The sequence below is a fragment of the Echinops telfairi genome, unplaced genomic scaffold (genome assembly GCF_000313985.2).
Source record: "Echinops telfairi isolate 266 unplaced genomic scaffold, ASM31398v2 ScPeMD7_3509;HRSCAF=4178, whole genome shotgun sequence".
Classification (NCBI taxonomy): domain Eukaryota; kingdom Metazoa; phylum Chordata; class Mammalia; order Afrosoricida; family Tenrecidae; genus Echinops; species Echinops telfairi.
The window spans coordinates 913657-927406 of record NW_022107407.1 but is presented as its reverse complement, the minus strand read 5'-3'; the positions used below and the strand labels follow the sequence as shown (position 1 = coordinate 927406).

General features: G+C 37.3%; 1 protein-coding gene across 1 annotated transcript in view; it reads right to left on the bottom strand.

Annotated features, from left to right (window-relative positions):
- RYR2 (ryanodine receptor 2) overlaps positions 1 to 13750 on the bottom strand; it is an 805653-nt gene that overhangs the window by 385446 nt on the left and 406457 nt on the right. Inside the window, exon 27 of the mRNA XM_045294222.1 lies at positions 4420 to 4579. Coding sequence (XP_045150157.1) covers positions 4420 to 4579 — 160 coding nt within the window. The remainder of the gene's footprint in view (positions 1 to 4419; positions 4580 to 13750) is intronic.

The following is a 13750-nucleotide window of genomic DNA, read 5'->3' as shown; positions in this document are numbered from 1 at the left end:
AATGAGCTAATTCCAGGAACCCAAGAGGAAAGCGAATTTTGAGAATGATGAGGGCAACAAATGTATAAGTGTGCTTTACACAATTGATGTATGTATGGATTGTGTTGAATTGTATGAACCCCAATAAAATGATTTAAAAAAAAAGAAATATTATGTTCTCCTGCTAGATTGAAGGAGAGTTTCCTGAAGGCAGGCACCATCTGAAACATCCTGTCTTAAACCACATTGGCTAGTTGTGTGTGGGATCAATAAATGTGAACACTGGCTGACTGAAAAGGAAAAAAAAGAATCTTTTCAGTCTTTCAAATCATCCTGAGTGTGGTAAGAAGTTCTCACAATTAGTTAGCTCCCTAGATTCTCTGAGAGCTGGAAGCTGAAATTTACATAACAATGAACTCTGTCTAATATTTAGTGTCCCTGTGTGGAATGAGTCTCCAGTGAATAGGCTTCAAATCAGACAAAGCACATTTTAAATTGGACTTTAGTTGCTGTATTTAGGCTGGAATGTACCATCTTGTCATTTGAACTCCATTTAGACCCATTTTCAATTTATTTCAGTTTTTTCACAATTTTTTTTCTTTGATTGAGGTTTTCCTGTCTTATTTATTCGTTCTTACTAGGTTTGTTTGTTTGTCTTAGGTTTGTATGCTTTTCTGTATAGGGAATTCAGGATGGGTGGATACATAAACAGTAACTGGATTAATAATTACCTGGGGGTATGAAATGGGAGTTGAAGGGGAGTGGGAGGCAATGGCAATGGGTTCAAACATGAAGAAAATGTTCTAAAGGTGATTGTGATGAAAATTGTACAAGTATTCTTAATATGAACTATTGAATTGTTTGATATGTCATTTATATTTCAATAAAACCACTTAAAATAAATCATATTAAAGAAACCAACAAAATAAAAGAAAAACCTCAATCCAAACAAAAGCAGAAAATAATAAAAATTAGAACAAGTTATAAATGGATCAAGAAGAAAAACAAAGGGTATGATGTTGCATTTTAACCTGTTATTTTCAGTAACCTACTTTCCATTGAACAGTCTAAGAATAAGACTATTAACCTCTCTAGTTAATGGGCTGAAGAAGTTCAGTGGAGGTTTAATCCATGTGGGGATTCTGAATAGATTTGGGGCATTCATTGTCATCACAGACTCCTGAACACTTTGTGCTCAGAATTTAAGCTCTAACAGAATTCCCTCCTTTGGTTTTAGATTTTATTACTTGTGATCCTGTGATTACATGGGCTGGTATACTCCTTATATCTGGACTTAGCTGACATATCACTTACATGGCCTCTTGTTTAAAGACAAACCTTTAAGACCCCAGATGCTATTGTTTCTGATTGCCAGGGGCCATTTTACTGCAGTATCACATTTTGCTATAGTACCGATTTCTTCAATGATCACTCTGTGAGGGCAAATATCCAGCAAAGCCATATAATAATAAGTAGAGCATGAGACCAGTGCCCAAAGATATGGGGGTAGGGCTGCCATGCCCAAGTTTTAGAAGAATGGGGCCTTCTAGGGTGGAGGGGGTTTCAACACAGATGTACTAGAAGAATGGGGCCACCAAGAACTAAGGGAGCCAAATTTCCCTTCTAGTTAGTCTGAAATATAGAGTTGCAAGCCAGAGCCAAGGGCCTCCACTAATTATCCAGAAGCATGGCAGGGATAGGGATCAAAGGAAATATTTATTCTCAGAGAAGAGGGGTTTATTTTCAAGTCTTGAAAGCTTGACATTGTTCTGTTGGATTTTGAACATTCCTGTTGCACTTCTCCAACCTCTCCGATTTGTAATGGAAATGCCTATTCTGTAGCTGTTCCACCAAATATTTTGAAAACAGACAATCTGTATTCTAGATTTCCCAGGATCACAGATGAAGAGAAATTTTATATGAGGATGGAATATGTCTCAAAATTAACCCATATTTGATTTAGAGCATTAAGAAGGTGAGATTTCAGACTTGGAGTTGATTTTAGACTTTTGGAATAATGTACTGAGGCAAATGTTTTGCATGTGGCAAGAACATGCTTTTTGTAGCCCCAAAAGTGGAATGTTATGGAATGAATTGAGTCCCCCAAAATATATACATTATAAATCCCAACACCTATGCCAGTGGTTGTAATCCATTTGGAAGTAAGTTAGTTACCTTTGTTATACTATTGAGGCAGTATTGGGGTAGTCTATATCTTGATATAAGTGTATATTAGTTAAAAATTAAGAGTGCCTATTGTCAGTCCTCCACAGCCACTGTTTCCACAACTTTTGATTTAACCAGTCACAAATCAAAAATTAAAATAAATTAAAATAAAAAAGCTACCAAGTGGTCAAAATAATCCTTCAATAGGTAAAAAGGAGTACAAAGTGTTCTTTATACAACATCTTCATTATATCAGGTATTATAAGTAATCTACACATTATTTAAAGTATGTAAGAGCATGTGAGGCAAATGCTACACTATTTTATATAAGAGACTGGAGTATCTGCAGATTTTCTTATCCAAAGCGGGTCCTGGAACCAATCGCACACAGATATAGAGGGACAACTATATGGACAATAATGGTTCATAATAATAAATAGGTGCTATTTAGTGATGTGAATGTAAACATTATTATAATTGTTATGTAATGACGTTAACAAGTTTTAATGTATCAAGAAATGCTTCTTAATTTAAAGATGTTTTAATGTATCAAGAAATGTTTCTTAATTTTTTAATGCATAAAAACGTACATTATTAAAAATATTTTGACTGACCTCAGATACAAATTGTACCTAAGTGTTCCAATTTACTAAAATGAAACTTAAAGACAACTTGGAATGGAACTCATATGTAATCCTGGGACTGTCTGTCATGTAGTTAAATAATTTATGTATGCAGAACAACAGTAACACAGTGAATTTCAGTAGTATGCTCCAAGTCTCATGCATCAATCAGTCAGGTTAATGTTTGCTCTTCGCCTCTATGCTCTGCTGCCTCAATAATGAAATAACATTTAGCTACTCTTGCAAATACTCCCTCGACACACACACACACAAACAAAAGTATGGGAAACAGAAGGATTTCTCCCAAGTTGTCTCCCCCAAATATATGCCAGACTTAGCTGCTTGAGAATGACTGTACACTTGGAGGTCATCAGGAGTGGATTGGGGGTCATTCTCCCTGAGAGTTAACAGCTGTCTAGACCAAGCAGACACCACTGTTTATCCCACAACAAAATGGGCCCACTCCCTTCTGATAAGGATAGTAGTTGTCTGTTTCCTTGTAGGCGACACCTGAGAGGTCCCCGCCCAAGGATGACCAAGATTAGGCTGCTATCATGAATCTAGGGTCCGCCCATCTTGTCACATGTATACCCCTAGACCTTCCCATTCCTATGGGCACACCCTAGCTCATCCCCTTCCTGTTACACCACTTATGCCTATCACAGATCCCTTTGCTACAATGTGTATGCCTATTGTACTGCCCCTTCCTGTGATGTGATTCTATAATCATGTCCCCCTAAAGTGATATAATGTGTGGTTAGCAATAAAGAAAAAAGGCTCCATGGTTCTTGGTCCCCGAGGCTGCTCCTGCTCTCGTGGCCAGGTTCCCCCCACGAGGACCATCAAGCGAGGCTGAGGTGAGCAATGCTACCATAAATTGTGTCTGGCTCCATTTATTCCAATCTCTCCTCTAACTCTCGTGCTCTCTATGACTTTACTATAATCTTGACTTATGATCGCTGTACAAGTACGCCTACCTACCTGATGATTTGTGGGGAACCCCTCTCCCCTTAACCCCACACAAAAGTGATACACAGCCACTGAGCTCCAATTCTGAAATTCAGACAATTCTATAATCTACTGTTTCCCCCGCCCCCACTAATTTTAATGAAAATATATTTGGTGGCAGAACTTGTTCTGAATTAGTGAAAAAGCTTTTTATTATCTTTATGTCTGTTTCTTAGTATGACCAATCTTTTGTTTGCTATACAAATATTAATTTACAGACTGCTTCACTACTGAATGTGTATAATATGAGATCTATTACCATTAAAAAAAGGAATTTGATCTCTGAAATTTCCAAGAATTATTTTTTCTCAAATTTTTGTTCCAGTATTTCCTCAAAACTGCACTCTCAGAAAGAAAAAAATATAAAAGCATGTTATAAATCACAGTTCTAATAATACCTACTGTGCACCTACTATATTTTTCTCATAATAACCAGAACAAATGCCAGCTAATTTCTTGTGTACAGCCCTAAAAAGGCAGTTTACTTCATATACACAAGTTGATTAACACGACAGTTAGATTAGATCCTATATGGTAAGAGTTTTAAAGCAATTAGTACTTAATCCTTCCTGCTACGAAATAAGCTTATCCCTGCTAAAACAAATCTCAGTCTACGTGCTTTGGAACCATAGGTCTTTTGTACCTGCTGGATGCCATAAGTCCAACCCTGCCTGATTCGATCTCGAGCCCACACATTATGGGCATTTTCAGCCAACTTGTCCACCATAGCTTCCTGGGATACAGTGAGTTTTATGAAGCTCAGGTCCATTGGAGCAGGCTTGTATCCACTGGTCAGCTGGTAACTAGAAATCAAAACAAAAGAAGACAATAATAGGTCTTTTTATAAGTCACATTTAAAATATCCGAGCATAATCTTTAAACGCCCCTATGACTTTAGCTGTTCCATAAGTCAACACTGGTAAAGTTTCATCCCAAAGCCCAGGTCCTTGTCAATTCAAACTGTATTAATTGTAGAAAAGACACACAATATTCATTGTAATTCTTTTTGTTTTTTCACTAAAATAATAGAAATGGACTCTCAAAGATGAGAAATATCTACCAGTTTGAGTTGCTAATAATTGAAATGTTCCTATAGATGCTTATCAAAATATTAATACCTTTAAAAATATTTTCCTCAACTTTTAAATGTGATGTTAGTGCAATAAGAATACCTTGATGATACCAACTTAAGCCTTTGACTAGTAATTTAAAGACTGGCAGTTCAAGTCAACCCAAGAGTATGTTAGCAGAAAATCCTGGTGATCTACTCTAAAAAACCAGCCATTGAAAATTATGTGTAATGTCACTTTGACATACATAAGTTTGCTATTAGTGGAAACTGACTCCATAGTAACTGCTTTGGTTTTAGATCTATAATACTGCTGTGTCATTCTGGGTACTTTAGAGAAACAAATCCAGACAATCATGTATAAGAGAGAGTTTTATATAAAGGTTAAGTGCACATAGAGAAAACATCCCAACCCAGTGCTGCCCAAGCCCACAAGTCCAACATTAACCCATATGTCCGACACCAATCCATAAAGTCCTCCTCCATCTCACAAAACACACACTATGATGCCGACTGAAGGAGGGAAGCCAAGTCAGGGATCATGTAAGCATCTCAGCGCTGGCAGGGGTCTCCACATGGCTTCTCTAGCACCCAGGGCTGCATCGGGGTAGACCCATCTGGCTTCTCCTTGGGGATATCTTGCAGGAAGTTAGCCTTGCCAGCTGAAGCAGGTAAGTGGCTAAGGCAGATGCACCCTGGTCCGACCATCAGAAAGCAAGAGACCTGAGAACTAGAAAGGCGAGGCTCACTGAGCCATTTATCCCTCCACCCTTCAACTAACCCCATATGTGTTTATTGGCCAGGCTGGCACAATAAACTAACTACCTCAATTGTTTTCTGTAATGAAATTGTAATGCATTTAAATTAATTATTTGATTTAAATTATTTCTACATTATCATGACTATTTTCCTTATTTAGGAAGCCTGAAAATAAAATTGAGGCTAAGGTGTGTGAGAATTTGAGTCACATAATCATCTATAACATTAATGTGGTCTAGATTCTACTGGATTCTTACTAGAGACTACTTCCACACTCTGAATTGGAAAGAAAAGGTACTGAAATAGGTGTAGATTATAATTATATAGATTATAATTATGTAGATTATAGTATTTTTGGAAAATACTACATTTGCAACACCTTAGTCATGTTGCAGCGTCAGTTTCACCATAAGGTGAATATTACAATAATCAATTTTTTTCTTTTTTTGCAGTGCATATAAAAATTCTTAATCACTGAGTTGATTATATGTACAACAGCATTATGTAAAAAAGATTAAAATTTTGTGAGAATTACCAACATGCAAATGGACAGAAGTGAGCACATGCTGTTTGAGAAATGGAACCGATTGTTTGAGAAATGGAACCAATAGACTTGTTGGATTCAGGATTGCCATGAACTTTACATTTTGAAAACAGTAATATCTGTGAAATGCAGTAAAGTGCCTGCATAAGGGCAATAGTGCTGCCCTTCTTTCACACACTCCCAGAGCCTTATTTTGTTGAAATATGCTTGCGTAAAACCTACTTTAGAGCTGCCTTTCTTTCACTCATCTACCATTATTGTAGTTCCCATATTTATACTGTAAGATCATTGAAGTCAGAATCTGTTTCTGACCCATTTTTTGTATCAGCTATTATACATAAAACACTACTCAGTCCATAGAATTATCATGTAATGAGTTCATATAGACATATGGGAAATATTCTCCTCTTGTGCAAAGAAAAAAATTCACCAGATAAGTATGCTAAATTAAAATTAATGATGTGAACAAGGGAGAATATAAAACTTTTGAATAGAAATTATGCAAATGGCCTTCTTTCATTTCATTATCCTGGATAAGGTCCTTGAATGCAATTGAATTTGTCAATTTTATTGATGTATTTTAGCAATGAATAATTTCTGATGCTGAATAGAGTTGGCTTTACCTCCTTACTTCTATTTTATATATATTTTATCTAAGGATAGAAACTTCAGAAAAACTCCTTTTAAAAGTTATACTGGCTGAGAAATTATAATTTCTTATTTTTGATTTATATAATTTGATTTATATTCACAAGGTAACTTTATAGACATAAAAATTTTTCCTATTTAAGTCAGAACTCTATATATAAGAGTAATCAGTCTTTGTGATGGGAGAGTGGGAATATAATCACAAATATATATAGGTTTAAATGTGGTAGATCATAGACAGGGCAAATTTATAAAAACTTTTTAGACGTGAAAACATCTTGGAGATTGAGTTGCTTGGCTTATAGCCTTAGGACCAGTCTCAAGGGGCTCTAACATAAATTGGTATGATACAGCCTACAAAGACAATGTTTTATATCCTACTTAGATGAGTAGTGACTCATTCACTCAAAACATAGTTCTATCTAGTTGATTTTGATTCATAGCAACTCTATAGGGCAGGGTAGATCTACCACTGTGGTTTTCAATGCAGAAAGTCCAGTCTTTCTCTTGTGGAGTGGCTGGTGGTTTCAAACCTTTTGTTTGAAACCTTTTGTTTAGCAACACAAAGCGTAACCACTCTGGGACCTAAAAATCTTAAAAGCAGTCATCTATGGTACAACTATTGGTCTCTCCTGTCTAAAGGAATGAAGAGTAAAATAAATCAATTCATATGGATAACTTAGTACAGTGGACTCAGGGGTCACATCATGGAGAACATCAGTCACCACCACCCTAAAGACAGAATAACTAGATGGTGCCCAGCTACTACTAGATAGAGTGGGATAAAAAATAAATTGGAACAACATTTGAAATCATAAAAAATAGTTACTGGCAAGATAAAGACTGATATAGCCCCTGAGATTATGGCCCTTAGTCACCCTTCTGGTATGGAAATGAATTCACCCCCAAGGTTCAATTTTCAACCTGTCAGTAGAAAAGTTTACACACACCTTACTAGAATCAACTATATAAGATAAAAGGGCAGCATTTACTCAAAGAAAAATGAAAAGTCCAGAAGAGTTAGGAAAGAAGGGATGGAAACAATATAGGAGGGAAGTGGGGGACATGATATTACATTGTGGGACTGCAATCAATGACATGAAACAAAATGTGTACAATTTATTGAAAAGAAAAGTGATCTGCTTTGTAAATCTTCACCCAATTTACACACAAAAAAAACCCTTAAGATATAATGAATACTTGTTAACCAGTCATACTAATCACTGTATCTTATAAAATTCTGATGCTGAAAACACAAATGTGGAATCTGTAAACAACTGTGTGTACAGATTTTTATATGAAAAATATTTTCATCAAACAAGCCTCCAAATACATTTCAAACAAACCAGACAAAATGATCAAGCTAGAACTCACAGTCTGACTTATGAGTTGAAGAATATTTATTGGAAGTAGTTTGGAACAATGTCAATAAATTCAGTTTTTCATATTTTCCCATCTTCTCACTTCTCAATTCTTGCCCTAGTCTCTATATTCCACTGCGACTCTCCTTACTTTAAGCTTGTGCTCGCTCACTCGTTCCGTCTGTCTTCTTACTTTGTCTTTGCTTCATCCCCCTGGCTGTCAGAGCTGCCATCTAATGTGCAACTATTGGTCTCTCCCTGACTTTGAAGCCTAAGAGCCTTTGAAACTTGTATGAAACATTCTAAAAGAGAAAAGCATGTCTTCTGTGACAACCAATTCTAGTGGCAGAATCTCCAAAAGTTTCCCAGATGGAATGAGAGGGATGTATAAAAGGACGAAGGCAGGGAAGGAGGTCTTCTTTGGAATAAAAGTTTCAGACTAACATTTGTTTATGAGCATTACACAAAATATGAAGAGTCAGCAGCAAACATTCACTAATCATCAGAAGCAAATATGGTGAAGAAAGTGGATGATGCCCGGCTATTAAGAGATAGAGCATTTGGGGTCTTAGAGGCTTGAAGTCAAACAAACTACTATCTAGCAGGAATGCAACAAAGCTCACATGGAAGAAGTATACCAGCCTGTGTGATCATGAGGTGTTGGTGGAATAGGTATCAGAAGTTAAAACAATGAAACTAACAAAACAAAACAAGCAATCAAATAGATGCGAAGGGGCATGGACAGGGTGGAGGACCAAAACTCACCTGAAAGAAAGAAAGGCCCCAAACTCCCTTAACAGAAGTGCCACATGGAAGGGATGTTTACCCAGAATGCAATACAGCACTGATGAAACACACAACTATCCTTACTTCTTTAATATTTCCTCCCCTCACTATTATGGTTCTTCTCTTACCTCATTAACCTAGTTAGACATGAGTATGCTCAGGTGTATAATAACTAAGATCGATTGATGGATGAAAGTCAGGATAGGTAGCCCTTGAGAAACAGTAGTGGGGGTGGGGGTAATGATTCTGGGGGTAAGGGAAGAGGGCAGGGGAGGAAAGGGGGCGCTTATAGCAATAATGACTGTACAATCCCACTCGAGGAGAATAAATAACAGAATTGTAGGTGAATGGATACATTGGACAGTGTAAGACATGGATAACAATAATTTATAACATATATAACATAAAAATAAGGGCTCATAGGCGGGGAAGGGAGAAAGGAAAGCTGATATCGAGGAGTTCAAGAAGAATGAAAATGTTTTGAAACTGATGGTGGAAGCAATTGCATAATCATGCATGATCCAATTAAATTACAAATTGTTACAACATCAGTAAGAGCGCCCAATAAAATGATAAAAACACAAAACAAACATAAGATGTAAAAAGTATGAGTTTAGAAAAATGGAAAGTCTTCAAACTGAATATGATATACATAAAGATCAAAATCCTAGGTATTATTGAGTCAGTATAGATTGCTACTGACCTTTTTGATTGGACAACCATGTGACTACATTGCAGCAAATGACAAATTCTAGAGGAATGCTATCACATTTATTATCAAAAAGAGCAATTCAAGATCCATCTTTACATATAATGCTGCCTATGATAGAAAAATATCTATACTCCTATGAGGAAGACCACTTAATAGAACTGTAATTCAAATTTACACACAAACCACTAAGGCCAATGATGAAGAAATTGAAGACTTAGGCCAACTTCTTCACGAGAAATTGATAAAACATTCAATCAAGATGCACTGATGATTATTAGTGATTAGAATTTGATTTGGAAATTACGATGAAGGATGAGCCATTGGAAAATAAGTTATTTTCACAGAAATGAACTTGGAGATTGCATGATAGAATCTGGCAAGACCAATGGCTGCTTTACAACAAATACTTTTTACCAATAATATAAATGGCAAGTATACACACGGACCCTGTCAGATGAAAGACTCAGGAACCAAATTGACTACATGTGTGGGAAGAGACAATGGAGAAGCACAATGTCTTCAGCCAAAAGGAGGTTAGGAGCTCCTGTGAAACAGACCATCAGTTGTCAGTATGCAAGTTCCTGTCTGTAAGAACCAAATTGCAGCCTAGAGTTTTTCCCATCTGGATTTATAGACCATCTCAAGAATAGACTTGCTGTATATAATACTAATGATTAAATACCAAAGAAGTTGAGAGATGACATCAATATAATCATACATGAGGAAATTAAAATGTCAGTAACAAGACAGGCAATAACGTAAAGACCAAAGCAGGCGTCAGTAGAGACCCTGAAACTTCTTCTTGAATGGAGAGTAGCTAAAGTGAAAAGAAAAAATGAAGACATGAAAGAGTTTTACAGAAAATTTCAAAAAACAGCTTAAGACAAAGTAAAATATTACAATAAAATATGGAAAGATCTGAAATTAGAAAAATGTATCACAAGCTCAAAGAACTAAGGAAAATAAATCAAACCTCAGAGGGTACAATATTGAAGGATTCTATGGGCAAAATGGTAAATGTATTAAGGGATTATGAAAAATATGAGAAGAAATGCATAGAATCACTTTTCATAAAAGAAACTGGTCAAAATTCAACCATTTCAAGCGGCTGAATATGGTTTTCAAAAAATCAATGGTATTGAAGAAAACCCAGGTTGCACTGAAAGCATGAGTATACAGGAATTGACAGAATGCCAAGCTTTCAAAAAAGTGATGTGGTATTGGAAGCAGTCACTGGTTTATTCCAAGAAATTTGGAAGGCAGCTACCTGGAAAATCAACTTATATATATATGCTCATTCCAAAGGAAAGTGACCCAACAGAATGTGGATATTATCAAACAATCGTATTAACAGCATGCCAGTAAAATTGTGTGATGATAATTCAAAAGGAGTTTTAGCTACATATAGCAGGAAGCTGCCAGAAATTCACAAGGATACATAGTATTAGGGATATCATTGCTGAGAGCAGATGGATCTTATTTGAAAGTAGAAAATATCAGAAAGATGAAAGACTCTATGGATCATAACAAACTAAGGATAATCTTGAGAAAAACAGGAATCCCAGAACACTTCACTGTCCTCTTTTAGAACCTGTACATGGACCAACAGGCAGTCATTAAGATATTAGGACTATCCAAAAATGGAAAAGTGTGTGTTGGTGTTGTATCCTTTCAACATATTTATTCCATCTGTATGCTGAACAAATAATCTGAGAAGCTGGGATATATGAAGAAGAACATGGCCTAAACTACCTGTAGCATGAAAATGACACTCTTGCTTGCTGAAAGCAGGGGGCACTTGCAGTACTTGCTGATGTAGATAAAAAACTACAGCCTTATGTATTACAACCCAATGTAATAGAAGCTAAACTAGACCTCACAAATGAACCAATATATAACATCATGATACAGAAAATATCGAAGTTGTGAATGCTTTCTTTCTTGTTTCTGATAATTCTTTGTATTGGGGCTATTACAGATCTTATAACAATACATACATCAGTTGTATTAAACACATTTGTATGCATGTTGCCATCATCATTTTAAAAAGAAAATGTAATCATTTTATTAGGGGCTCATACAATGCTTATCACAATCCATACAAATATCAATTGTATAAAGCGCATTTGTACATTCATTGCCCTCATCATTCTCAAAACATTTCCTCTCCACTTAAGCCCCCGGCATTAGGTCCTCATTTTTCCCCTCCCTCCCCACTCCCCACTCCCTCATGAGCCCTTGATAATTTATAAATTATTATTTTGTCATATCTTGCCCTGTCCGACGTCTCCCTTCATCCACTTTTTGGTTGTCCATCCCCCAGGGAGGAGGTCACATATAGTTCCTTGTAATCGGTTCCCTCTTTCCAAACCCCTCTCCCTCTTACCCTGCCAGTATCGCCACTCACACTACTGGTCCTGTGTGGATCATCCACCCTGGATTCCCTGTATTTCCAGTTCCTATCTGTACCAGTGTACATCCTCTGGTCTAGCCAGACTTGCAAGGTAGAATTCGTGTCATGTTAGTGGGAGCGGGGAGGAAACATTTAGGAACTAGAGGAAAGTTGTATTTTTCATTGTTGCTACATCGCACCTTGACTGGCTCATCTCCTCCCCGAGACCCGTCTGCAAGGGGATCTCCAGTGGCCTACTAATGGGCTTTGGGTCTCCACTCCGCACTCCCCCCATCATTCACTATGGTAAGATTTTTTGTTCTGATGAAGCCTTACCTGATCTCTTCAACACTTCGTCATTGCATAGGCTGGTGTGCTTCTTCCATGTGGGCTTTGTTGCTTCCGAGCTTGATGGCCGCTTGATTACCTTCAAGACTTTAAGTCCCCAGATGCTATACTTTTTGATAGCCGGGCACCATCAGCTTTCTTCACCACATTTTCTTATGCACTCATTTGTCTTCAGTGATCCCTTCGACACCTCGAGATCACACAGGCTGGTATGTTCTTCCATGTGGGATTAAAATTTTCTTTTTACAGCTCCTCTTTTAACCCTCACTTCCCCACCCTCTCACCCTCCATAAATTATAAATTATTATTATTTTCATGTCTTCCACCATTCTTTGTTTCCCTTCACCCATGTTTCTGTTGTTTATCCCCCTAGGTGGGTGGGTAGGGGGGGAGGTGGAGGGCTATACATCGATCATTGCAATTGGCTCCTTATTTCTACCCCTTCTCCCCCTTCTGCCCCCTACATTCAGGGTATCACTACTGCATTCCATGTACTGAGAGCTCCTATCTCTTCCAGTGTACATGCTCCGGTCTAACCAGATTTGTAAGGTATAATTGGAGTCATGATATCGGTGGAGGGGTTGGGGGGAGGAAGCATTAAAGAACTAGAGGAATATTGTGTGTCCATTCTATGCTGCAAACCTGGCTAACTTGTTCATTCCTTGTGTCCCTTCTGTGAGGGGATGTCCAATTGTCTACAGATGGGCTTTGGGTCTCTACTCAGACCATCATTCACATTGATATAATTTTGGGGGGTCTTCAGACGCCGGATACCCAATTCTGTCAACACCTTGTGATAACACAAGCTAATGTTCTTCTCCATGTGGGCTTTGTTGCTTCCCTTCTAGTGGCTGCTTACTTAACTTCAAGCCTTTAAGAACCCAGATGCTTTATCTTTTAATAGCTGGGGACCATCAGCTTTCTTCACCACATTTTCTTGTGCACCCATTTTTTTCTTCAGTGACTGTGTCAGGAAGGTGAGCATCAGGGAATGCCAGGTTATTTGAACAAAGTGTTCTTGCATTGAGGGAGTACTGGAGCAGAGAACCAATGTGCATCAGCTACCTTACTATTTAATATTTAAATATATGTACATAGACCTATATCCCTGTCATTATATATTAATTTATTTATATGTGTACATTCCTACATTAGTACCTCTATAAATGTCTTTTGCCACCTAGTTCTTTCCTCTATTTCCTTTTACTTTTCTCCTGATCCACTATCCTGTTCGATTTTCATTCGGCTCTCAGTAATTCCCCTTGGCTACACTGCACTTGATCAAACCCTACCAGACATTCTACACCTTCCTAGCCATGAATTTTAGATCTCTTGTTGTTCACTTGTGACTGGGT